This window comes from Neofelis nebulosa, chromosome 9, assembly GCF_028018385.1.
Source record: "Neofelis nebulosa isolate mNeoNeb1 chromosome 9, mNeoNeb1.pri, whole genome shotgun sequence".
NCBI lineage: Eukaryota > Metazoa > Chordata > Mammalia > Carnivora > Felidae > Neofelis > Neofelis nebulosa.
Genome location: NC_080790.1, coordinates 2,102,944 through 2,126,128, shown reverse-complemented (window position 1 = coordinate 2,126,128; position 23,185 = coordinate 2,102,944). Strand labels below are relative to the sequence as shown.

The 23,185-nt window shown below is 55.0% G+C and overlaps 1 protein-coding gene and 1 long non-coding RNA gene across 6 annotated transcripts in view; one reads left to right on the top strand and one right to left on the bottom strand.

Moving 5' to 3' along the window:
- Positions 1–23,185, top strand: part of EIPR1 (EARP complex and GARP complex interacting protein 1) — a 121,101-nt gene that overhangs the window by 41,671 nt on the left and 56,245 nt on the right. Inside the window, exon 1 of one of the 5 annotated variants that reach the window (XM_058682413.1) lies at positions 11,378–11,441. The exons of 3 other annotated variants lie outside the window; for them this stretch is intronic. In XM_058682413.1, the coding sequence (XP_058538396.1) occupies positions 11,393–11,441 (49 nt within the window). In that variant the 5' untranslated portion in view covers positions 11,378–11,392. Of the gene's footprint in view, positions 1–11,377; positions 11,442–14,635; positions 14,928–23,185 lie in introns of those variants that run through there. One more of the 5 variants, XM_058682410.1, reaches the window with a different exon arrangement.
- LOC131484294 (uncharacterized) lies at positions 4,405–13,481 on the bottom strand. The gene is made up of 2 exons (XR_009248145.1): positions 12,610–13,481; positions 4,405–4,639 (listed from the first exon to the last, which is right to left on the bottom strand). It is a non-coding gene; the product is annotated as an uncharacterized LOC131484294 (long non-coding RNA).

Below are 23,185 nucleotides of genomic sequence, written 5' to 3'. Positions count from 1 at the left end.
GGTTAAGCGTCCGACTTCAGCTCAGGTCACGATCTCCCGGTCCGTGGGTTCGAGCCCCGCGTCGGGCTCTGTGCTGACAGCTCAGAGCCTGGAGCCTGCTTCCGATTCTGTGTCTCCCTCTCTCTCTGCCCCTCCCCCGTTCATGCTCTGTCTCTCTCTGTCCCAAAAATAAATGTTGAAAAAAAAAAAATAAATAAAAAATAAAAAAAAAAATAAAAATAAAAAACCGGAAGCATAAGCCCAAGATGGAGAATAAAGGGGAAAAGATGCGGCCTGGGGTTGGTAAGTTATGATTCTTTACATCTCCCGTGTAGCTGGCGACTTGCTTGCCTTGGGACCCCGTGGTGGGCGGGTGAGTGGCAGCTGGTGTTACCGCAGCGGGAGTCAGTCTCGCACCCCGTGTTTGGGGCCGAGCATCCCACCAGGGCCGGGAGGCGGTTTTCCGCAGAGGAAGGTGGACTGTCAGGAAGACCGTCGATCACGGCAGCACGGGGTCCTCGGGAGATCAGAACAACGAGGAGCTGACAGCAGCGGGCTGAGTGATGCACGGCCGGCACGTTGGCCCCGCCCCTGCTCACAGGTGACCCGGCTCTGCTCCGTGGCCGGTGCAGCCCTCCTGGGCCCCAGCGGCTCAGTATGGGGGTGGCTCGAGCCGTCGCTGGGACTCCGTGGGCCTGGGAGTTGGGGGCGGTTGGGAGGCTCTGTGGCCCCTGCCGAGTGCAACCCCAGAGTCGGGGTGCGGGTCAGACGCGTGTGCTGGCACAGCGTGTCCTAGCCTTGCCCCCTCCTCCACCCTCCCTGCTTCCCTCCTTTCCCTTCCCCGAGGCCCGGCTGGGCCTTCCTTTCTCATCCCAGCGCTTGTGATTCGAGTCCTAAACGCATCCCAAGCTGTGAGCTGTGTGACGAAGTCCCGTCTAGGCACCGGCTCTCGTCCTGGCCCTGGAGGTTATCAGCTCCGCGGCCTCGAGCCCTGACATCCTTCTGTACCTGTCAGGCTGGGACGGCGAGGACGGGATCTCGTGACTCTCGTGATGAGCAGGCCCCCGTGTGCCGCGTCTTCCTAGCTTCCCCGAACGGCCTTTCTGTGCTGGGCTCCCCGTGTGTGGGCTCCCTGTCCTGGGGATCCCTCCACACTGGGTTCTGGCCCCCCACCCCCCTGACTTCTGTAGTCTCGGGCCGCTTTTCAGGCCAGCCTCTCCACCTTCAACCTCCGGAGTTCCTGCAAGGGTCCGCCTGTCACGGGGGTGTTCTCCCGCAAGGGGCCCACCTCGTCCTCCGTGCCCAGCCCCTCCCCGCACCTGCACGGCACTGCCCCTGTGGGTGGAGCCTCGCCCAGCTCGGTCACTCGTGGCTCAGCCAACTCCTGGTCCTGCGTCCGTGGGGCGGCGATCCGTGGTGAAGCTGAGAGGGGCGCGTACGGCACCAGGAGGGCCGACAGAAAACACGCGACACCCCGTTAAACTTGAATTCCAGACACATAGGGGTGATTTTTAGTGTGATTATGTCCCGTGCAAACTGTTTTTATACTTTTCAGTGTGGTAGCCCCGGTCGGAGGACACGCTCCGGACAGAAGCTCAGGCGCCGTGCGCCCGGGCGGGGGAGGCTGGTCAGGCAGTGGTCTGTGGCTGTCAGAGTGGCAGGCAGGTGGGCTGGCAGCTGTACCCTTCGAGGGCTTTCTTCAGCCCGGGCCACCAGAAAGAACTCCCGGGGCTCCCAGAGTGCAGGTGTTGGGTGTCCCCAGCCATCCCCCGTCTCCGCCGGTGGCGGCCCTGCTGGGGACCGCGTCTCGCGGCCGGGCTGGTGCTTTTCACAGCCGCACTATTTAATTTGCACCTCTTGCCACCTGTCCCTCGGACGTGGCCGTGGGCGGTCACGGTGCCTGTTTCCTGCTCTCCCGGGACAGCCCGCCGGTGCTCAGGTCTGCACGCCTGACTCCGGACGCCGTGGGTGGCACGCGCGGGCCTGTGGAGCCGCAGCCGGCGTGTGGGCTCGGCGCCCGCCGTGGGGGGGCTGCCCTGCTCCCACCCGGAGGGGCTCTGCAGAGGCCTGATGTCTAGATTTTGGTTCAGTTTTCCTTTACATGGAAACGGTTTTGTGAAGGTGGTCATGTGCCTGCTTAACGATTCTGACTGCAGAGAAGGCTGTGCAGCAAAAGGTCAATCTCCCCTCCACCCCTAACCACCAAGCCCCACGTCTTCCTGCCGGTGGCGCCACTGTTACCCCCGGGGAGTCGAGTAACTCAGAGTTAGAGGTGGGGGGGGCTCATCCAGAAGGAAGCGGTGTCATCTCGAGTGGCCGTATTGTGGGGAAGAGCACGCAAGTTACTTGGAAAACCTGAAAAGGAAGATGTGTGTGAACGAGGCCTCCTCACTCCACCGACACGTTCCGTACAGCCCTTGTTGGGTCTAGTATGCAGTCAGAAACGAGGCCCTCAGAGGCCCCGAGGCTCTGGTGAGACCGGGGGCCGGGCGGCTGGGGAAGGAGGGCGTGAGACCGCAGGCGGTCGGGAGGCCCCACTGCCCCGGGGCTTCTCCATCATCTGTCCTGGACACTTGACATGTTACCACTGGAGAGCCTGTCCTTGGAGCATTGAGGCAAGTGGCCTTGCAGGCAGCTGTGCTGGAAAACTCAGAAGGAAAGAGACCTCAGTCCCCCGTCCGGCCTGTGGGACTCGACGTGCTGGGGCCATCTCCCTTCAGTGCCCTGGCAGGGCCGGCCGTCACCGAGTCCCTCGGGCGGGGAGAAGGGAGAGACAGGGTGTCCCCTCAGCCTGCCCAAGCCCCACTCGTGCTGTTGTCCCACCGGCAGCTTTTGAGGGCCTCCTGTTGTAGGCCAGGTTGTGGTCATTGAGGACCTGAAGAGGAACGAGGCCTTCAGGGGGACCCCCGTCAGTAGGAGAGGGGGACCATGCATGACCCAGTAACCGGCACAGCAGGAAGGAAGTGACTGCCCAGGGCCCGATGGAGTTTTTTATAGTGTTCATTTATTTTTGAGAGAGGGAGACAGAGTGCAAGCCAGGGACGGGCAGAGAGAGAGAGGAGACAGAGAATCTGAGGCAGGCTCCGGGCTCCGAGCTGTCAGCACAGAGCCCGATGCGGGGCTTGAACCCACAGACTGCGAGATCATGACCTGAGCCAAAGTCACACACCTAACCGACTGAGCCACCCAGGCACCCCTGAAATGTTTTTTAAATGGGAAAATGAATCCTTTCCAGAATCCCCAGATGCTTGAAAGTGTGTTGTTTGTACATTCAGTACCTCGTTCCTCTGCTCCCTGGCCTACGTCAGGACTATGAAGTTGCTTTCGTATGAAGTTGATGATGTCGTGAAAAATTTGGGAATTTGCAGTCTCTGAGTGAATTTTCTATTTGATTTTGAAGGGAGAATCTATAAAGACTCTTGCTTTTAGTATCTTACTTACATCAGACCCCTTGACTGTTTACGGGAGCTGGTCTTGGATGGACCGGTATAGCAGGATAAGATCTATAGAGATTTCCAAACCCATATCCACTTTCGGTAAAAATCTACACAAGTTACAAAGCCCAGATAATGCATCTAAAAACACACTGTGTGTAGGGAAGAGTTGCTAAAAGATAAGGAATTAATAGTGTTTTTTTTTTTAATCCAATATATGCCGTTTGAAAATCAGATGAATTTGCGAGTGTAAAATGTAAGACCAAGGGGAGTGAAATCCTGGCTTGTTCCTGGCCGTCAGCGTGTGAGGTGCTGGAAACCCTTCTGCCTGCACACGGGTGGTAGCCTGGTTACAGTCACATGCTACGTTGCAGTTTTCACAGCACTTGCCACGCTATTTCAGTGTGATATTTCTGGTAATCTTCTGAGTGTAGACATCTTCATATACCCATTTTATAGATGAGGAAATAGAGGTTCAGAGGAATTCATTTGCCCGGAATCTCATAGATAATATACCAGAATCAAAGTTTCCAGAGAGAACTACCATTCCCCCCTGCCGTCCATAACGATGATTTCTCCTAAGGTGTGGAAAACTTAGACTGATTTGTTAATTTGAAAAAAATATATATTTTGGGAGGAAAGAATAGAAAATTTAGTAGTGTAACAAAGTTTAATACATAAAAATAATCTTAAAAAAATTTTTTTTAACGTTTATTTATTTTTGAGACAGAGAGAGACAGAGCATGAATGGGGGAGGGTCAGAGAGAGGGAGACACAGAATCCGAAACGGGCTCCAGGCTCTGAGCCGTCAGCACAGAGCCCGATGTGGGGCTCGAACTCACAGACCACGAGATCATGACCTGAGCCGAAGTCGGATGCTCAACCGACTGAGCCACCCAGGTGCCCCAAAAATAATCTTTAAATATGTGTGAGATATGAGAGATGTTGTACCCAAGTATAAGTGTGCCCTAAAGATCATACAAACTTACTGTAAAGTTCAGATTCACTTTTATTTTTGAGTCATCAAGACTTTTAAAAGGCTTTGAGGGCAGGGGCACCTGGGTGGCTCAATCAGTTAAGCGTCCGACTTCAGCTCAGGTCACCATCTCACACCCTGTGAGTTTGAGCCCCGTGTCGGGCTCTGTGCTGACGGTTCAGAGCCCGGAGCCTGCTTCAGATTCTGTGTCTCGCTCTCTCTCTGCCCCTTCTCTGCTCATGCTCTGTCTCTGTCTCAAAAATAAATAAAAACATTTAAAAATATATTTAAAAAAAAAGGCTTTGAGGACTTACTGATACTTCTGTACTAACAAGTTAAAAAGGAATGGTTTTTACGATATCTTAAATATCCTATTCTTTGGAAACCATTTGTGTTTTTTTTAGATTCTAGGGGAGAAGAGACAGCAAACACCTGTTTGCTGGGTCGGTCCTCACTGCCCCCTGAAACCCTGTTTTCTGCCCCTAGTTCTGCACTGAGCACGTACTCCTAATGTCTCAATCACTCCTCACCTCTGCTCTCTGACACAGTGTGGTGATGTGTGGGTTGACACCTGTCACTCAGACAGGGTGGTAGCCGGCTGCTTCTGTCCCCAGAGGGACTGTGTTAAAGACAGAATGTTCCAGTTCGGAGAGTCCCAGGGAGCTTCCCTGACCTCCGTGCAAGCTGCCAGCACGAGGGCGTGCAGCCACACTTACTCAGTCCAGTCCAAGGAACAGACTCGTCCCGAGGTGTCTCTAGGGATGCTTTACCCACGTTGCTGTGTGTTTCCTGACCCTGTGTGCGCGTCTCCGTCTGGATTTCCCCTCTTGGTGGTAAGTCGCACGGGCGTTATTAGATGAGCAGGGAGTTGTGAGTCAGTGAGTGAAATCCTCATCCCAGGGGGAGGGATGTGCCTTTTGGGGGTCAGTCCTGGTCCTGGGCAGGCAGCGGCCGAACGTGGGCCCCTCCCTGCCTCTTGTAGGGACGGTGCTCTGGACGATGCTTTGGAGGTTGGGTTGTTTTGCCAACAGTGTAGTTGGGTTGTATGTGTGTGTAGTTTTTGTTTTGTCACTTGGCCCATCTTTGTCCTTTGCACCGACCTACTTAGATCACGTGCATTGAAATCTCTGGTGGCTCAGGGCTCAAGCCCAGCATCTTGTTTGTTTTCCTCACTTATCGCTGGTCCTGTTTCTCTCTCCTCGCCTTCTGCGGGCTACTCGAACGTTTTGCAGAATTTCGTTTTGATTTATGTACGGTGTTTGTGAATGTACTGTGAGTTTCAGTAGTGTTTGCTCTAGATAATTACAGTCTACGTACACGACTTACCAACTCTGCTTTGGAAGACGTCTGGAACCTTTTGCTATTAGGCCCCTTTGCCCTTTCGACTTTTCAAATATAATCATCTGAGTGTTTTCTCTTTATTCATCGATCATCAGATGTAGTGTTTTATATGTAGTTACATGTATATGCGTGTATGTGTGTATGCACGTGCCTACACACGTATGTGCATGTGTATATACATATATTGCACACACGTGTGTGCATATATACACATGTGTGCTTATACGTGCCTGTGTGCGTATATACATATACGGTAAAACCTTAGATTGAGAGTAACTTGTTCTGTGAGTGTTCTGCAAGACGAGTGAACGTTTCTAATACATTTTAACTTGATAAACGAGCGACATTTTGCGATAGGAGTAGTACGTGACACTGAACGGCACATGATCACAAGTGAGCCAGTGGTCTTTCTCCCCCCCCCCGCCCCTTGCTGAGGGATTGTGCGTGATCGTCAATGCAGTGTCACTTTCCTGCAAAATCCTCAAAGGAGGCAAAAGCAAGTGTCACTGGATAGGTCCCTTGTTAAAGTTGCACAAAGAGAAGAAGATTCCATTGAGCTGATAGAGAGCAGTGACTCCGTTAGTGACAGAGAAAGTCATCCTACACACTAACCCTCCCCTCTCTTGTCTCCCTCCCACCAGCCATGGAGGTTTTGAAAGGTAAGTGCAGGTTATTTGTTTTAATTATTTTTCTTTATATTTTGTATTTTTAAAAATTTTGTATTATTTTACCGTATTGTCACCATAATTTTTATATAAATATTTTAGGGTTGTGGAACGGATCGTCTGAGTTTCCAGTATTTCTTATGGGGAAATTCACTTTGATATAGAAGTGTTTTGGATTACAAGCATGTTTCTGGAACGAATTATCCTTGCAAACCAAGGTTTTACTATATGTGTGTATATACGTGTTTGTATAAATGCATACATATATATGAGCATGAATATATACATATGTGCGCACTTACACACATGTATGCGCACATATACATGTTTGTGCACATATACACATGTATGCACACTGAATGTTTTCCAGCCCTGTTCTCCCCACCTGTCCTGAGATGTCACGGATATGAATGTTGGCTCAGCTGTTTTCATCCCACAGGTTTCTGAGACTCTGTTTATTTTGTTTTTTACTTCATTTTCTACCCAGCGTTCAAGTTGAGTATTTTCTATTGTTCTGTCTTCAAATTCACTGATTCTTTCCTCTGTCATGTTCATTCTGCTGTTGAACCCATCCACTGAGGGTTTTGGGTTTTTTTTATATTGGTTTGGAGTATTGGTTGCTCATTGTAACATTTTTATAACGGCTGCTGTAAAACCCTGTCAGGTAATTCCAGCATTGCTTCCTCTTGGCATTGGTGTGTGTTGACCGTCTGATTTTCCTGGTGCTTGGGAACTTGTGGATCTTGTTCGAGCAGGCACACAACCTGTCCAGGTCTAGGGAGTGGGTCTTGTCTCACTTCCACGTGCTGGGGTTCCAGTGACGGTTTTTGGAGCGCTCACAGTGTGTTCTCGGTGCCTCTGGGGCTCCCACTGATCCCTCAGAGGGAACGGGAATTTACAAGCCATGGAGAAGACACTGACAAGACTATCTCGATACTGAAATAAAGGAGGGACGTGGGTCAGAACTATCGGATTGTTTTCAGCCTGGTTGTAGGAAAGACTGCCTTGGTGTTATCGGTGGTGACAGACGGCAGGGAGGAAAGATCGCCAGGTTAACTGTCCATCTGGTGCCTTCTCCTTCCCCTTGTCCATTCCTCTCCCTGGGAGGTGCTAGGCCCGAGACTGGGGCCCCAGTTATTAAGTGCGTGGGGGACAGGATGGGGACAGAAAGTGGAATCTCAGTCGCCAGAATCACTTAGCTCGGGCTGGTGGGGCAGGCGAGTCTGAGGAGCTCCGGGGTTCATGTCAACTGTACTTGTCCTGATGGTGCCCTACTCCACCACAGGCTCTTCCTGGGGCCTCGCAGCCCTGCTGGACCTGCAGGGTCACCTGTCCTCATGCCTTGGGGCTCTTCAGCCGTTTGGGTCTGTCTTTACCTTTGTGCTTGGGGACAGTATACGTTTTCTTACGTCAGAGTTACAGAGTTACAGGATAGGGAAGGTGTGGCCGTCCAGAAGTCTTCATTTTAAACAACAAAAGTGTTTTTGTGACTCATACTTCTAACCATTTTTAAAAATTTGAGTAGACACACAATGTTGTTGCATTAGCATCAGGTGTGCAGTACAATAATCTGACAGCTCTATACGTTGGACTGTGACCATCACAAGTGTAGTCATCATCTGTCCCCGTGCGACACCGTTACAGTATCGCCGACCGTGTCCCCTGTGCTCTGCCTCTCATCCCCGTGACTCACTCATTCCGTGACCAGAAGCTGTGTCTCCTCCTTCCCTTCACCCGTCTTCCCCCTTCCCCACCCCCATCCCTCTGGCAGCCACCAGTTCGTCCTCTGTACGTAGAGGTCCGATTCTGCTTTTTGTTTGCTCATTCATTTGCTTTGTTTTCTAGATGCACGTATGAATGAGATCATACGGTTGTCTTTCTCTGACTGACGTATTCCACTTAGCATGATAGGTCCATCCATGTTGTGGCGAGTGGCAAGATTTCATTCTTTTGTATGGCCAAGTAATAGTCCACGGTTGTGTGTGTGTGTGTGTGTGTGTGTGTGTGTGTGTATTTATTTATTGATCTCTTTTTAATTCATCAGTCGATGGGCACTTGGGCTGCTTCCGTATCTTGGCCACTGTAAATAATGCTGCAGTAAACATGGGGCTGCAGGCATCTTTTCAAATTAATGGTTTTCATTTTCCTTGGGTAAATACCCAGTAGTGGAATTAATGGATCATAGGGTAGTTCTAATTAAAAAAAATTTTTTTAATGTTTATTTACTTTTGAGAGAGAGAGAGAAGCAGAGCACAAGTGGGGGAGGGGCAGAGAGAGGGAGACCCAGAATCCGAAGCAGGCTCCAGGCTCCGAGCCATCAGCACAGAGCCCGACGCGATTCTCGAACTTATGAACCAGGAGATCATGACCTGAGCCGAAGTCAGACGCTTAACCCACTGAACCACCCAGGTGCCCCAGGGTAGTCCTATCTTTAACTTTTTGAGGAACCTCTATACTATTTTCCACAGTGGCTGCACCAATTTGCATTCCTACCAGCAGTTCCAAAGGGTTCCCCTTTCTCTACATCCTCACCAATACCTGTTGTTTCTTGTCTTTTGGATTTAGCCGTTCTGACAGGTGTGAGGTGATACCTCTTCCTGGTCTTGATCTGCATTTCCCTGCTGATGAGCGATGTTGAGCATCTTCTCGTGTCTGTTGGCGCCTGGATGTCGCCATTGGAAAGTGGTCCATTCAGGTCCTCTGCCCATTTTTAATTGTTTTAAAAATTATTTGTTTAATAGTTTATTTGTTTTTTGGTGTTGAATTGTATAAGTTCTTTATATATTTAGGGTATTAACCCCTTATTGGGTATCTTGTTTGCAAGTATCTTCTCCCATTCAGGAGGTTGCCATTTTGTTGTGTCGACTTCCTTTGCTGTGTAAAAGCTTTTTATTTTGGTGTAGTGCTAATAGTTGTCTTTTGCTTTGGTGTGAATCACAGTTTTGGTTGATGGGGTTTTAGGATAACTCATCTCTATTATTTAATTCCATGTGATTATAGAAGATTTAAAAAATCTTTTTAAAAGTTGGCAAGAACTATTTACTTGGGTCTTATACTTGTTTTTAATTATTGTAGCTGTGTTTCTGTGTTGGCTAAAGTCATACTATTTTGAAATAGAATAAAAGCTATTGTCAGCTAATATGATGGAATGGTGTACTTAGCCAGCAGAGGGCGAAGCTTTTCTGGGATTCGGAGGCCATGATATTAATCACGTCTCCCATTGTTGTCATTGTGCCTGGGGGAGAAACACTCAGAAGTTACATTGTGGACATCTGACTCTTGTGGCTGCTCGTCGTCTTTTGAATAGCCCTCCTATATTGGGGGAAATTCCTAGGTTATTAGCCCCATTTCCCATTATGGGAATAAGAAATCAAGTTTGCAGTTTCCCGGTGACTAGGACCGTGCGTATGACTGAGATGCTGCCAGTCACAGGGGGCCACACGGGACAGCGGTTGGCAGTATGAGTGGCTGCAGATAGCTTTGGGGTGTGGGGGTCATGGTGGCAGCATCGCAGGTGACTTCCAGGTGGTAGTGAGTTCCTGGCACACCGGGAACACGCCAGTGGCCTGAGTGTGACAGCGGCAGCTGTGGGGCGGGCTTCGTGATTGCTGGGTGGGGACTGCACAGCTTTCCAGTCAGGCCAGTGCCTCCGTGTGGTTTCTAGCCCTGCTCCCCAAGGCTTAGGCTTAGGCTTAGGCTGGTCTTCTGGCGTGACCGCCATTCCGGCTCTTTCCCCTGAATCCAGAAATGATCTCTTCATCTGCAGAGGCTGCTTTTGTGGATTGCACCTGAGGTCTGATAGGTACGCACTAGAGGGGGCTGTCTGAGACCCCGAAACCGGGGATCTTTACATAAATTGGCAGTGACCGTGGCCACGTAACATGGGCGGAGTGTGGCCGGCGCTGGCGCTGCACTTCTGCCCATGAACGGTGGCGGGCGGCCAGCCACCGGTTAGGGTCCCAGCTCCCGTCCTTGCCTGCGGTCACCTGGCACTCCCTTCCTGTCGACCTCAGTGCCGGCAGGCCTGCTCTTCCCTCTCACTGCTCTTGTAGTACGGATTACTTGTACACTACGTGCCAGAGCCCCTAGCGTCTGGGGCTCCATCCTGACCTTCCGGAAGCTCCCAGCTGTGTGGGGAGGATAGACACTGAGCTGATATCCACCCAAAGTGACATCGCCCCGTGGCAGGTGTTCTGAGGGGCGGGGGGTCAGAGGTTTAATGAGTCCTCAAGGGGCCAGGGGACCCCACTGAGCTCTCCTGACAGCGGCCTCTTTGACAAGGCACAGCCCTCCTGCTCACTGAAGTGTCTCATTGTTGTCACCGTCCTTTCGCGTAGCGTGTTTTCACCGACCTCATTTAGGAGCAGCCTGCTAAAGCGAGTCAGCGCAATGAGAAGTCACACAGAAACAGATGGAGGGACAAAACAGGAAAGCCAGTGGGGTGGAGGAAGGAGACGGCGGAAGGCACCGTCCCCGATGTGGAGGACGGAGGCCCCGTGAGCGCTCTGGGACCTGGCGTGTGCCACATGAGCTGAAGACGCGGCGGCCTCCACTCTGGCCGTCCAGGAAGGCGGGTGTCTTGGTAGAGCGGGGCGGGTGACCCGTGTGGTTCCCAGTGCGTGTGCACGTTGTGTTCACGCCGCGGTCTGGTAGGTGTGCAAGAGCGTCACCTCTGAAGAAAAGTACGGGCCTTGATTTAATAATACTCTTGTGCTAGAAAATGCTGACCATCACCTGAGCTGTCACTCACCACGGATCGCCGTGACGAATACAGTGACGGGAGAGTTTGAAATACTTACTGCGAGAATTACTGAAACGCGACTCGAAGACAGGAAGTGAGCACATGACCGCGGGGCATGGTGGCCGACAGACGTGCTGGATGCGGGCCAGGGTGGCCGCGGACCTGCCGGCCGCACCAAACAGCGTCTGTGGCAGAGCGAGGCGCGCCTGGAGTTTCTTCTGAGTAACGTGAAAGGAGATCCTTCCAGAAATCACCAATGAAAACATTCCCAAACCTCAGTTTTCACTCTCTTCTCTGCTTTAAAGGTGAGCTTTCCGCCAGCCAGAGTTTCCCCAAATGTTGGGGCACTGGCACCCTCGTCACAGAGCTGGTGGGGTTCAGGGAGGTTTGCTGTACTGTGTCCAGAAGTTTTCAGATGGCCGAGTCGAGAGTCCTCCTCAAGTCACCGTGGGATATTCTGCACGGGGACTTTTGTAAGTTCCTTCCGACTCTGGAGGTTTTGCCGCAGTCTGTGTAGACTCAGGAGGCCCGTGAAGAAGTCCTCTCGGGTTCTGCCCTCCTGCGTGGGGCGGTCTCTCCTGCCCCGAGCCTGTGAGGTGGCCCTGGTCAGGGCTAATTAGCGCACCTCTCGCTCCTGGCCTCTTCACCCCGGCTCAGAGAAGGGGGGTTTTTCCTTCCCTCATGTTCCCCGTGGAAACACCTGTCACATCCCACACCGAGTGAGTTTGAGTAGCCAAAGATTTCAAGATTATTAATCATGCTTTGCCCCTTGTGACTTTATTTTTATCTTATCACTTCGTTTCGCCACCCCGAGCTCAGCCTTCGTGTTGAAGGTGAGAAGCTTGAATTGACCTCACGGGGTTATTAGACCAGAAATACTTGCCCCCTAGTTGTTCTGTTTGTAAGCGAACGTAGTGCAGGTGTGCTCACCGGAGCAGCAGCACCTGCCACGGTTGGTCCCTGAATTACCAGTGCTGGGCCTGGCTCGGCCCTGACCCAGCAGCCGGCCCTGGGAGAGCCCCCGACATCAGGCATTCGAGTGGCCGACTCCTGTCCCGTTCTCCTCAGAGTTCGAATGCCCGCCAGTGCTTGTGCAGAAGAAGGTGTGGTCTCCACGGCCACCCACTGACCTCACTGACAATGGACTTGCTAACTCCCAGGGGTGCTTGCAGAACAAGGCCAACCGTATCATCTTCAACGGAGACGGTAGAGTAGGTCCTGCCCCTCCCGCTGAGTGCGACCTCTGCTGGTCCCCGTCACCGCCATGCTCAAGACCTTTGGGACCCGTTTGGGATTTGCTTTAAGAACCCGCTTCATTGCTGTCTAAGAAAATCTTTCTCCTGACTTTAGACAGTACTTTTTGGCCCCTGATGACCCTGTCCTGTTTGCTTACCCATCTCATTAGTCATGCTGGATTCTGAGATTTTTGACTATTTTGGAAACTCAAATATACCCCGGAGAACAAGGTCTTACCATGCAGGGCGCACGGAGAACATTCTGGGATGAGTCTGCAGGAACTTCCACTGCACTTTGGGTTGATAGACTCTGCTCCTTTGTGGTTTGTGACCCACAACATACATCTGTCTGTAGAGCACGTATGTGCTCTGGATGACAGCTGGTTACAAACACACTGTTGGCTGGTCGGATGTTTCTGCGATTGGGACTTTCTACCTTAGTTCTGCAGGAGACGGATGGTATACAGCTTCTTTTTTTTTTGTTTGTTTGTTTGTTTCTAGTTGATTTTTTTTCCCCATGGAAACTGGTCCTGGCAAGCAGGGCTATGATAGGGCATTTCGGCAGATATTCAAAGCGCTTTTGACTCCATCTGTGGGAAGTAGTTGAAACAACACACAGGTCGGAGAGTCTGAGGGGAGGGACACAGTCCTAGACATCAGTGACACCCAGGCACGCGTTCTCAGCAACAGATTATGAAACATTAGGAGTGCATGAGGGGGTGGGTGCCTGAGTGCCCCCTGCTGAAACTGGGCCAGTAGCTCCAGGAGAGGAGAGGCCAGGAGGTGGGAAGGAGAGGAGAGGAGAGGAGAGAGAAGAGGGAGAGGAGAGGAGAGGAGGGACAGGAGAGGAGAGGAGGCAGGAAGGAGAGGCATCTCTGGAGAGGAGAGGAGGGGAGAGGAGACGAGAGGAGGTGGGAAGAAGAGGAGAGGAGAGGAGGTGGGATAAAGAGAGGAGAGGAAGGAGAGGAGGCAGGAAGGAGAGGCATCTCTGGAGAGGAGAGGAGGGGAGGGGAGAGGAGACGAGAGGAGGTGGGAAGAAGAGAGCAGAGGAAGGAGAGGAGAGGAGAGGAGGCAGGAAGGAGAGGCATCTCTGGCCAATGTGCCTTGGGGCCGCCAGGCATTCACATGCGTCACCCACTGTCCCGGTTCAGATAGAAAACGCAGGTGCTGCAGGGATCGCGGTCCCTCGAACAGACCGAATAGGACACTGGACTTCTGGCATTTGTAAACCACCTTAGCGCCATCCAGGACGTTCGCTTTGCAGCGTGCAATGGGGAGGTCAGGCGCAGCTGTACGAAATTGGATGGTTCTGACCTATAAAAACGGCAGTTCCGCGTGGCTCCGGCTGTTGAGGCCGCGATCCGGCCACGCTTGCCCGGCGGCGTCGCCACGCTTTGCCGCGCCTCCTCCTTCTTTCCGGCGCCGGAGATCCGGAGGGCTTCCGGGGAAAGGCGCCGCGGAGGCCGTGGCATCCGATCGTCCACGGCGTGTCTGCGGGTGGCCGGCATCGCCACCAGCAAGTGCCGTGGCAGAGTGGGGGCCCGGGTCCTTTCCGTCCCTGCCCTAGAAGCCGGCGCTCAGGTGGAGCTCGACGGCTCGTCCCCGGGAGGAGCACTGCTGGCCGGGCGACATCTTGAGGGCAAACCGTCGGGACGTCTGTCTGCTGTGACCTGGCCGACCCAGGGGGAGCGGTAGCGGGCATGTGACCACGCCCCGCGTGCGCAGGGGGCGGGTCTCGTTCTGACGCGCGAACGTAACCGCAGATGGTGGCTTTAGCGGCTCCGTAAGAGTCAGCAGTGTCATCTGCCTGGGAGACAGAAAGCTCATAGGATCTTTGGGCTCTACTCTACGAGGCCCTGCACGCAATAGGAAATACTTGGCCGGGTCACGTCTGCCCGTAGCTGTCCGTGTCAGGGGAGCGCTGTCCGCCCGCCCGCGCGGCGAAGCGCCACACGGGAAGGCGGGCCAGCCTGGGAGGCTGGCAGGGAGAAGATTCCGGAAAACCCCGTGAGCGTAGCCTGGGGCGGATGCCGATGCGGCCTCGCGGCACCCGGCCGCCTGCCTGCCGGCCGCCTGCTCTTGATGAACAATGAGAACGGGGGCTGTCACTGCGGGGAAGGGCTGTTCAGAGAGGACTGGCGTTTCTTCCCAGACCCGGGGCGCGGTGGCGGAGGGAGCCATTCGCCCTGGCTTCGGTGACATCCTTCCTCTGTGAGGTCGCGCCCAGCTCTCCATGAAGCTGCCCCAGGGCAGTGCGCTGCCCCACGTGGGATGCATCCATGCGGACCTCGGGGTGCCCTCATGGGAGAGGGCGGGGCTGCCCACCTTGCCCGGGTTGGACGGAGTGTGCTGCTTGGGGGTCCCCTTTCCCTGCAGGAGAGAGAGAGGGCGTTGGAGGGGTTGGCCCCTGCCTGCCATTATTCAGTCACAGTGTCACGCAGGGACACCTGAGTGCGCTCCCAGGAGAGCAGATCCGGGAGCCCGTGAAGGTACGTGGCGACCCGGAATGTGACTGTGGTGGCCCTGAGTGTCAGCGGGAACCAGTCTGCAAACACCGTGAGGACTGTGGGACCGAGGGTGGGACCGGGGTGATTTTGGAAGCCATGCGTCGGTCCACATACATCAGTGTTGTCTCCTGGGACGCGGCAGGGCAGGCAGTAGATGTCAGCAGGACTGGTGCCACACGCCAGCCACCCGTTAAACCGTGACACCCGGTGCAGACCAGTGATTTGAAAACTTTCTTTTTTAAAGCCACAGAACCTATTTTTTCCTGTTGCGGGAAACCCCGGCCCATAACACGGCTGAGACCGGAGCCGCCGATCTCTGCTGACAGCGGCTGTTAGGGGTGAGGGGATGGGACAGCGAATGGAGCGAGACACTAGAGAGTTTTCCATGGGTCACCGCCATCTGGAGCGGGCGACGACTCAGCATTGCTCACCGCTCCGCTCCCCACGTTCAAAAGGGCCTGGCACGTAGTAAGCACCGAAAACATTTGTTGGGTGTAGTGAATCAGCAAAGGCACGAAGGGCCTGTTCTGGGTCCACTTAAAACGAAGCAAAACCTTTTCATGGTCTAGGACAGCAGCAAACCAGAGAGCTAATGGGTTAAATCGGGCCCACTGCCTGGTCTCATCAATCAAGTTTTATTGCCACACAGCCGCACTCACGTGGCATCACGGCTGTCCTCGTGATGAAATGTCACGTTGGAGTCATCGCAACAGGGACTGTATGGCCCCCAAAGCTAAAAATATTGACTGTCTGGCCCTTCATGGGAAGTTTGTTGTCCCTGGATTAGGAAACGGGAGGAGGTCTGGTGCCTCCTCGTGAGGCTGGGCCGGGAGGTCGTCCGGTGGCTCACCGCACGACGGGGCTGTCCGACAGGGATGAGACTTCTGTGACCAGCTAGTCTAGATCCCGTCTGTCGTTGCTCATTAAACGCTTACTGTTTACCAGGCTCTGCTCAGCTTCCGTCTCAGTGAGCGTGTGATAACAGGTGGAGTCTCTTGGCCCGCGGATGAGGAGAGCGGGGCTGTGACTGTGCCACTCGTGGCTGTGGGTCTAGGGCCTCAGTCTTAGCGCACGAGGCTCTCGGGTCAGTGGTTTCTGCACATCCTCTCCTTCCTTTCCAACGCCCTCCTTTCCCGTCACCCCCACCACCTTTATTCACTTAGCGGCTGCATCCACACGCCCAGTGAGGGGTGTCTCTTCACGCGGGCTCTGCCGGTCCTTCCTGTACAATTACACGTACGTGATGAACTCCCAGCATGTGCCAGCCCGGCCCAGACACTGGAGCCACAAGGGACGAGTGAGGCCCCCCTGGTGCCGTGTCCAGGATCGTGGACACTGAGGGGTGTTGCGCTACCCCTGGGGACGCCGTGAGAGACAGAGATTCTCCCTGCTACCACCTGCCCTCAGTTGTGCTGGGAGAGGCTGAAGGTGTCATCTGAGGTAGGAGACAAAGTCGGCTCCCAGTTGGAAGTCCCCCAGGATGGCAAGTCAGAGGCAGTGAGGGGCCGGGACCCAGACATTGGAGGTGGAAGAAAGGTCAAAGCCCTGGGGTCCATGCAAAGGAAGGACGACTGGAATGGGCTGGATGGAGGGCGTGGGTGTGCAGGGGGAGGAGGGCAGGGGGAGGGTGTGAGGGCAGAGGGCAGGATGGAATCCAGGTCTTGGACAGACCCAGGTGAACAAGGTCACCTCGACTGGTTGAGAGAGTGACCCAGTTACAATGATCTGTCTTGTGTTTGGTGCTAGACCCATGGAAAAGGTCATCATCATACAGTAAAACTCGCTTCTACTTCTCCTTTTAAAAGTATTTCTTAGATGTTTGTTGTTTATAATGAATTGCTTATTAAACGTTTGAAGTGGAGGAGTGAAAAGAGCGTTTGCACCGTGGGTATCATCAGAGCACTAGTGCGGTTGGTACCTGTTCCCGAGTTGGAGTCTGTGCCGCTGAAGTGGCCCCGGTTCCACTGCTTTAAGTTCAGAGAAGGCGCATCTCACCGAGCGGCCGGCGTGCTGTCTGTCGCTCGCCCCGTGCTAAAGCAGACCTGGACGCTCGTTGGATGATGGCGTCCTGGGCAAGAGTCAGAGTTGCCCATAGTGAAGTTGAAGACCTGAACACGGCCTTGAATGGCAGCTGGTGTTTCCTGAGCTGGGGGAGGGAGGGGGGTGTTCCTGGGTGGCACTAAGAAAGTTCCCGCGTGGGATGCCCGCCACTGTGGCCTGTGCGCCAGGGGCACCACAGCGAGCGTGGGCAGGGCCCAGCGGAGACCACGGAGGTGCCCACGGCAGCCAGCCCCACAGTTCCCGCGGACCAGGCGGACGGCAGGCCATGTGTCTGCTTGTCTCCTCTGAGCCCCCGGAGCGCGTGGCCTCGCGGTGACAAGGGTAGCCAGGGGGCCCTCCAGTGAGCCCCGCCAGCCGGGGCCACCGCGCCTTTCGCCGTGCGTCCCATGACCAGTCCCGGGATGGACGCTGGTGTGACGCCCGCTCACAGGGCCATCAGCAAGCTCTGAGCCCGCGTCAGTGGGCGGATGACGCCTCCAGGCTGTGGCTGTGGTGGTACAGTTTGTCCACGGCGGCATCTGGGAGGCAGTGGGCAACGAAGGGAACGTGGAAGGCCTGGGAAGGCTGGTGCAGCCGAGGGCGGCTTTTGTTAGCCCGCGGGCCCGTGTTTGGCCTGGAAGGGTTCACACTGCTGGTTCAGAATGCCTCGTTTACTGTGAAAAAGCGATTCTCGTGTTTTGTCGCTTTTTCGTTTTTTTCCCCAACTAATGGCATGGTTTTTTCCAGACTGAGCCACCAGGTTTCTATTTAGTTTTAGTGTTTTTGACAAAACACCTCCCCGTCCATCTCTGCCTCATATTTTATTAGTTTTGGTAAGAGTCGAGTATTTGTCCTGACCCGTTTGGCTGCTACTACAAAATACCGCAGACTGGCTTGCCTACAAACAACAGACACGTGTTTCTCATAGTTCTGGAGGCTGGAGCCCGAATCGGGGCCTGTTCAGTGTCTGGCGAGAGCCCCCTCCTGGCTCATAGGTGGCTGTGCTCAGATGGTAAAGGGCTGGTGAGCACCCTGGCATGTCTCCTACACGGGCTCTGAACCCATCATGAGGGTGGAGCCCTGCCTTCCCGAAGGCCCCACCTTCAGGAACCCCAGGGGTTCGGGTTTCACTTGGAGCCCCCTTCCCCACCCCCCTCCCCCCCCCCCCCCCCCCCGCACGGTGGCGAGAGAAGCCGTCTTGCAGTCCTGTGCTTGCTGTGCTCACACAGCTCAGGGCTATTAGGAGGTCCTCACCTGTCCATCCTAGGCTGGCCTGGGAGGAAGTGTGGGACGTATATGTGAGAGCCAGATGCACCTGGGTCTGAGTCCCAGCTCTCTGTGGGTCCAGTGACCTTGGGGCAGACCTTTGGCTCTCTGAGGTACAGGTTCTCACCATTTGTAAGAGGGTAATAGCACCTGCTTAGGGAGGTTGTGATAGGATTAAAGAGGTTCGTGCATGAGGTGCACACAGTAGGCCAGCTGTGAACAGGAGCCACGGCGGTCCCCATCACCACCGTAAGAGACATGAGTCTGGAACGTAGGAGGCGCGTGACCGTCACTGGATGGTTGGTTTACAGAGCACGCCTGGAGATGACAAGCCACTGACATAAAGTGAATGACAGGCCCTCCAGCTGGCCATGTGCTAGGATCGCTTGAGTTCCTTGTAGACGTCCCTGTCCTTGGGCCTCACCTTGAGTTAGACGTTTTCCAATAGCGTGCTGGCATTAGGAGTTTTAGACCATCCCTGAGTGATTTTAGCAGGTGGCCGGAATTGTGACTGTTGACCTAAGTCCCTCTTCAGAGAGCGGGACACAGGGTGCCCCAGGCCACCGTGTTGTCCAGCAGTGGATACCTGGGATGATGCCCCTGTGATGGCCCAAGGACGAGGGCGCAGACAGGCTTTGGCGTCCGGCTGAGTTCCATCTGAACCCCGACTGCCACTCTATAGCCGTGGGACGTTGTGGGCAGTGACTGCGTCAGCCACCCTGTGTAATATCCAACTCCAGGGGAGTCTGGAAGGTGGCTGATGCTCTAGAACATTGGTTTTGCTCCTTATAAAATGATAGCACCCCAGTATAAAACATAGTACACTGCAGATCTGTTGTGTCCATTAGATGAGAGAAGGCTTGGAAGGTTCCTGGTCCAGCTCCTAACACTCATTCCTTCGCTGGGTCACCCCCATATACTAAATACTAAATATGCACACATGCTGATTGCTTTTAAAACTATCGTCTTAGCAGGTATTTAGATAAAACTGGTTTAAAAAATATGACATAGCCTATTTTTTGTGATATAATTTTGATCTACATCATAATGCATTTAGCAAGCAGCCATCTTTCCTAGGTCCTTTTTGAAAGGAGATAGGTTATAAATTATAAATATTCAATGCCTAGCAGAATCTGATACAGAGAAGGCATTCAGGTATGTAATGAACTGTGTACTATTCACATAAGATGGCATCCCATTTTGCATCGATGTGAATTCTAATTACAAAAAAATTGAATTCTTGACCTCCAAGTGACTGTGATCCTACTCGAGCGGTCTCTCCTCACCCCTCGCCATCCCTCACTGCTGTGGGCACTGGTGCTGAGGTGGGGGGGCTCACGTCCAGGTGGGGGCTGGTGTCCGGTGGGGGCTGGCGCTCGGGGGACTGGCATTCCGATGTGGCCAGAGGTGTGTTCTGTAGCGTGGAGACCCGGGGTCAGGGCCACCAGGTGTCCTCGTCGACGCCAGAACTGGGGAATCTCTCAGGAACTTGGGCAGAAGCTGAAGGGTAAGCCTGTTCCCTTCCTGATGAGAAAACAGAGGGGCGGATCCCAGAGCGTGAAGTTCACCTGCTCTCTCTGGCCTGCCTGTAGCCTTGGGAGAAATGGCAGGTTTGCTCTGTGTCCTTCCTGCTTTGTTCAGGCACACACAGAAGCCCGTCTGACCTGCTGACACGTGTGATTTGGTGGCAGTCGGTCTGGCCCATCAGAGGAGGGCCCGTGGGAGTCACGCCCCCTGTTCACCACTCCCTCCCTGTCCTGCAGGCCGCTGCCCACTCTCACCAGAGGGACTTGTGCTCCGTGTCCCAGTGTGCCTGCCCTCAGCTGTTCCGTTTCCTCCTGCCCCTGTCACTTTCCTCCCCGGGGAGCCCCGCCCGGGACACCTTCAGTTCACCGCAGAGACCGAGTTGGGATTAATAACCTTTAGGAAACATTCCTAAATAAGCGTCAGGGTGCAGTTGACTGCTGTGGCCAAGTCTCAGGGGGAAAGATTTTCTCCTCACTGTGGTTCCCGGGAGCATTTGATTCCCTACGTTATAATCTGTATACCCAACCTCCCGTCACGTTTCAGCGGTAAAATAGCACCTTTAAAAGGGATCGTGAATGTGTGTCCTTTTGCGTTTCAGCAGTCTCTTGTGTTCTTCATATGACGCGTCGTGCTTACTCACTCAGCATCTGTCTCTGAGCATTCGCTGCACGCCAGGCACCACTGAGGACCTGGGGGCGCGGCCGTGAACCAGACGGGGGCCCTTGCGGGGCTGCGGGAGTAGAGGGGCAGTGCGTCAGCGTAAATACGGTCTCTGGTGAAGGAAAGCGTTAGGAGAACAGACTAAAGCAAGTGCCAGGGTGGAGACTGAGCGGGCGGGGCGCTGACCGCCTGGGACGGACTTGTTTGAGGAAGTGCGATTTGAGTGCCTGCAGAGGAGGGGAGAACCAGAGTGTGTGACAGTGTGCGTGTGCACATGCTGTGAGGGTGTGCGCGTGTGCCGTGGGTGAGGGTGTGCACATGCCGCGTGAATGAGTGTATGTGTGCGTGCACGTGTGCGAGCATGATTGTGATTGAGAAGGTGTATGCGAGGACTCCACGTGTGCATGTGCTGTGTGTGAATAAGTGTGTGTACGCACCAAGTGTGTGGGAGAAAGTCCGTACACGAGCTGCGTGTGTGTGAGAACGTGTGCGTGTGCTACGAGTGTGTGAATACGTGTCGAGTGTGCACTGGGTGCAGGAGAGTGTGCACATGTGCTGCGTGTGCGTGTGTGCGCGTGCGCCCCGTGGTAAGATGCGGGGGGGTCGCCTCTCAGGAGGAGGAGCCGGCTTGGGGTCTGGCCTGGGCCCCGTGAGGCGAGTCGGAGTGTGGGTGGCGGACGGCTGGCGCCCCGAGAGCGAAGAGGAGGCAGGCTGGCGTGAGAGGCGGGGGGTCGGCCCGCGGGCCCTGGTCCCGAGGAGGGAGCAAGTGTGGAGGTGGAGGGGCGAGGGCCGTCCGTCCGCCTGGGCTTTTCCGCCCCGGGGTGTAGCCGCCACCGGCTTGGGCGTGCAGGACAAAGGTTGCCATCTGGGGGGCGGCCAGCCCGTAGAGGATGCCCCCGGGGCCTGTGTGGGCAGGGGACCAGTGGTGTGGGGTCAGGCGGGGAGCGAGCTCTGGAGAGAAGGCAGCTGGAGACAGAGCAGAGCCGTGGCGGGGCCGTGGAGGACTGTGGGGCAGAGCTGTGGTCAGCAGCGCCTGTGAGGGCACGCGGCACTCCGGGCACGTGGGGATGTCCACCACGACGCGGGTGGACCCATCTCGTCTCCAGAGATGGGTTGCAGACGGGACACACAGGTGTGAACCGCGTGTGCTGCCCCTGGGCCGGCGGGGTGACGGGAGCCTGGCTGAGGGCAGGAAGCACCGCGGGGACCTCAGAGCCGAGGGGCTCACCTCGGGACGTGACAGAGAAGAGGGGCCACGTCCGGAGGGAGCCAGCACAGAGCAGGGAGCAGGCGGGGTGCACTGGGTGGGGGAGAGAGGACCCGGGTCACTTGGGACTGGGCCGCCTTGCCGTCACTCGCCCCACGCTCAGTTCTTGCTGTTGGCCGGCAGGCGTCTTGGGGTCCCTGGGTCCCATCGCCCAGCCCTGTCTGCACAGAGAGGGAGAACGTTGTAAGGCTGGTGTTCTTGCTGTGCAACTGTACGAGGAAACCAGATAGAAGAACACGGTGACCCAGGGGTCACTGAGAAAGGAGGGCCCTGCAGGCAAGGAGGGAAGCAGGCCGTCTGCCAGGTGGTGCACCTGTCCTTGGCCCCTCGCCCAGAACCCGTGGGGGCACTAACAGAGCAGTACAGCCGAGGAGGACGGTGAAGCGGGTGACCGAAGCTCGGGAAAGCCAGGCGGTGCCTGAGAGCCGTGGATTTGCAGCCCAACCTTGTGACCGAAGGAGATCCTGAAAAAGCGCCCCCCCCCCCCCCCCCCCCGCGGGCAGGAGGGTGGCGTCCGAGTTCCGTGTGGCCTAGGACACAGCACGTCCAGGCTCCTTGAGGGCGGGGCCGCGTTGACCCTGCTGGCCGTGAATGTTGGTGAGAGCCCCTCCCAGCCCGTCCTGGGAAGCACTGGCTGGGCCGGAATCTCGTTGAGGAAGCCCCCTCCCCACAGGCTCGCAGTGAGGCACATCCTGGTTCCGTGCTTTGGAGAAGACGCGTCTGTTTCCCCAGGTCGGGCGCAGAGGTGAACGTGTGCCCTCACGATCCTTGCAGTCTGGTCATGCTCTCGGCCACCAGCTTTGCTCTGAGACGGTTCCAAGGTGGTTCTGTCCGCCGGGATCTGCACGTTTGCTCTCGAGTCGAGTGGCTGACATCCCTGGCTGACAGGTCCAGCGCAGACGCCTGAGGAGCCCCGTGGCGGGGAGGAGCAGCACGGTCCAGCCCGCTCTGTTCTCCCGAGGCCCGCGTGGAGGCCTGGCTCTGTGATGGAGAGTACTTTCTGTGTCTTGTTCGTGGTGCCCTCCACCACCGATGCTGCTATGGCGTGGTGCTGCCTGGCAGAGAGCAGGACCACCCCCCCCGCCCCTGCGCCCACCGCACGATGGAGGCACCTTCCTCGGCTGTCCGCTTTGGCATTTGACGGTGATCTCTTGGTCCTTCGGTAACTTCCCAAGGAGTTCGCCGATTAAGTGAAATTTCAGAAGCTAGTAAGTGGCCTCCAAAACATGCTTAAGATTTAGCATTTGAATTGCCTTTTTGTTTTTTGACGAGACAGTGACCTGTATTTCAGGGGCCTCTGTCCCCAGTTAGCAGAAGTGGAAGGTGAAAAACCCCATTTCTCGCTCTCCATCGAGGGAGCTGGAAGACAGAAATGAAAGCCGTGTTTCAGGGTCACGGCTGCCCACTCCTCCTCTCTGCCGCCTCCCCCTGGGCACCGACTCCTCACTGTCCACGTTCATCGTCTCCCCGGATTCTCGGAGCATCCCAAACACGCGCCAGCCTGGGGTGGGGGAAGAGCACCACACTCTGGCCAGAAAGCCTCGCCT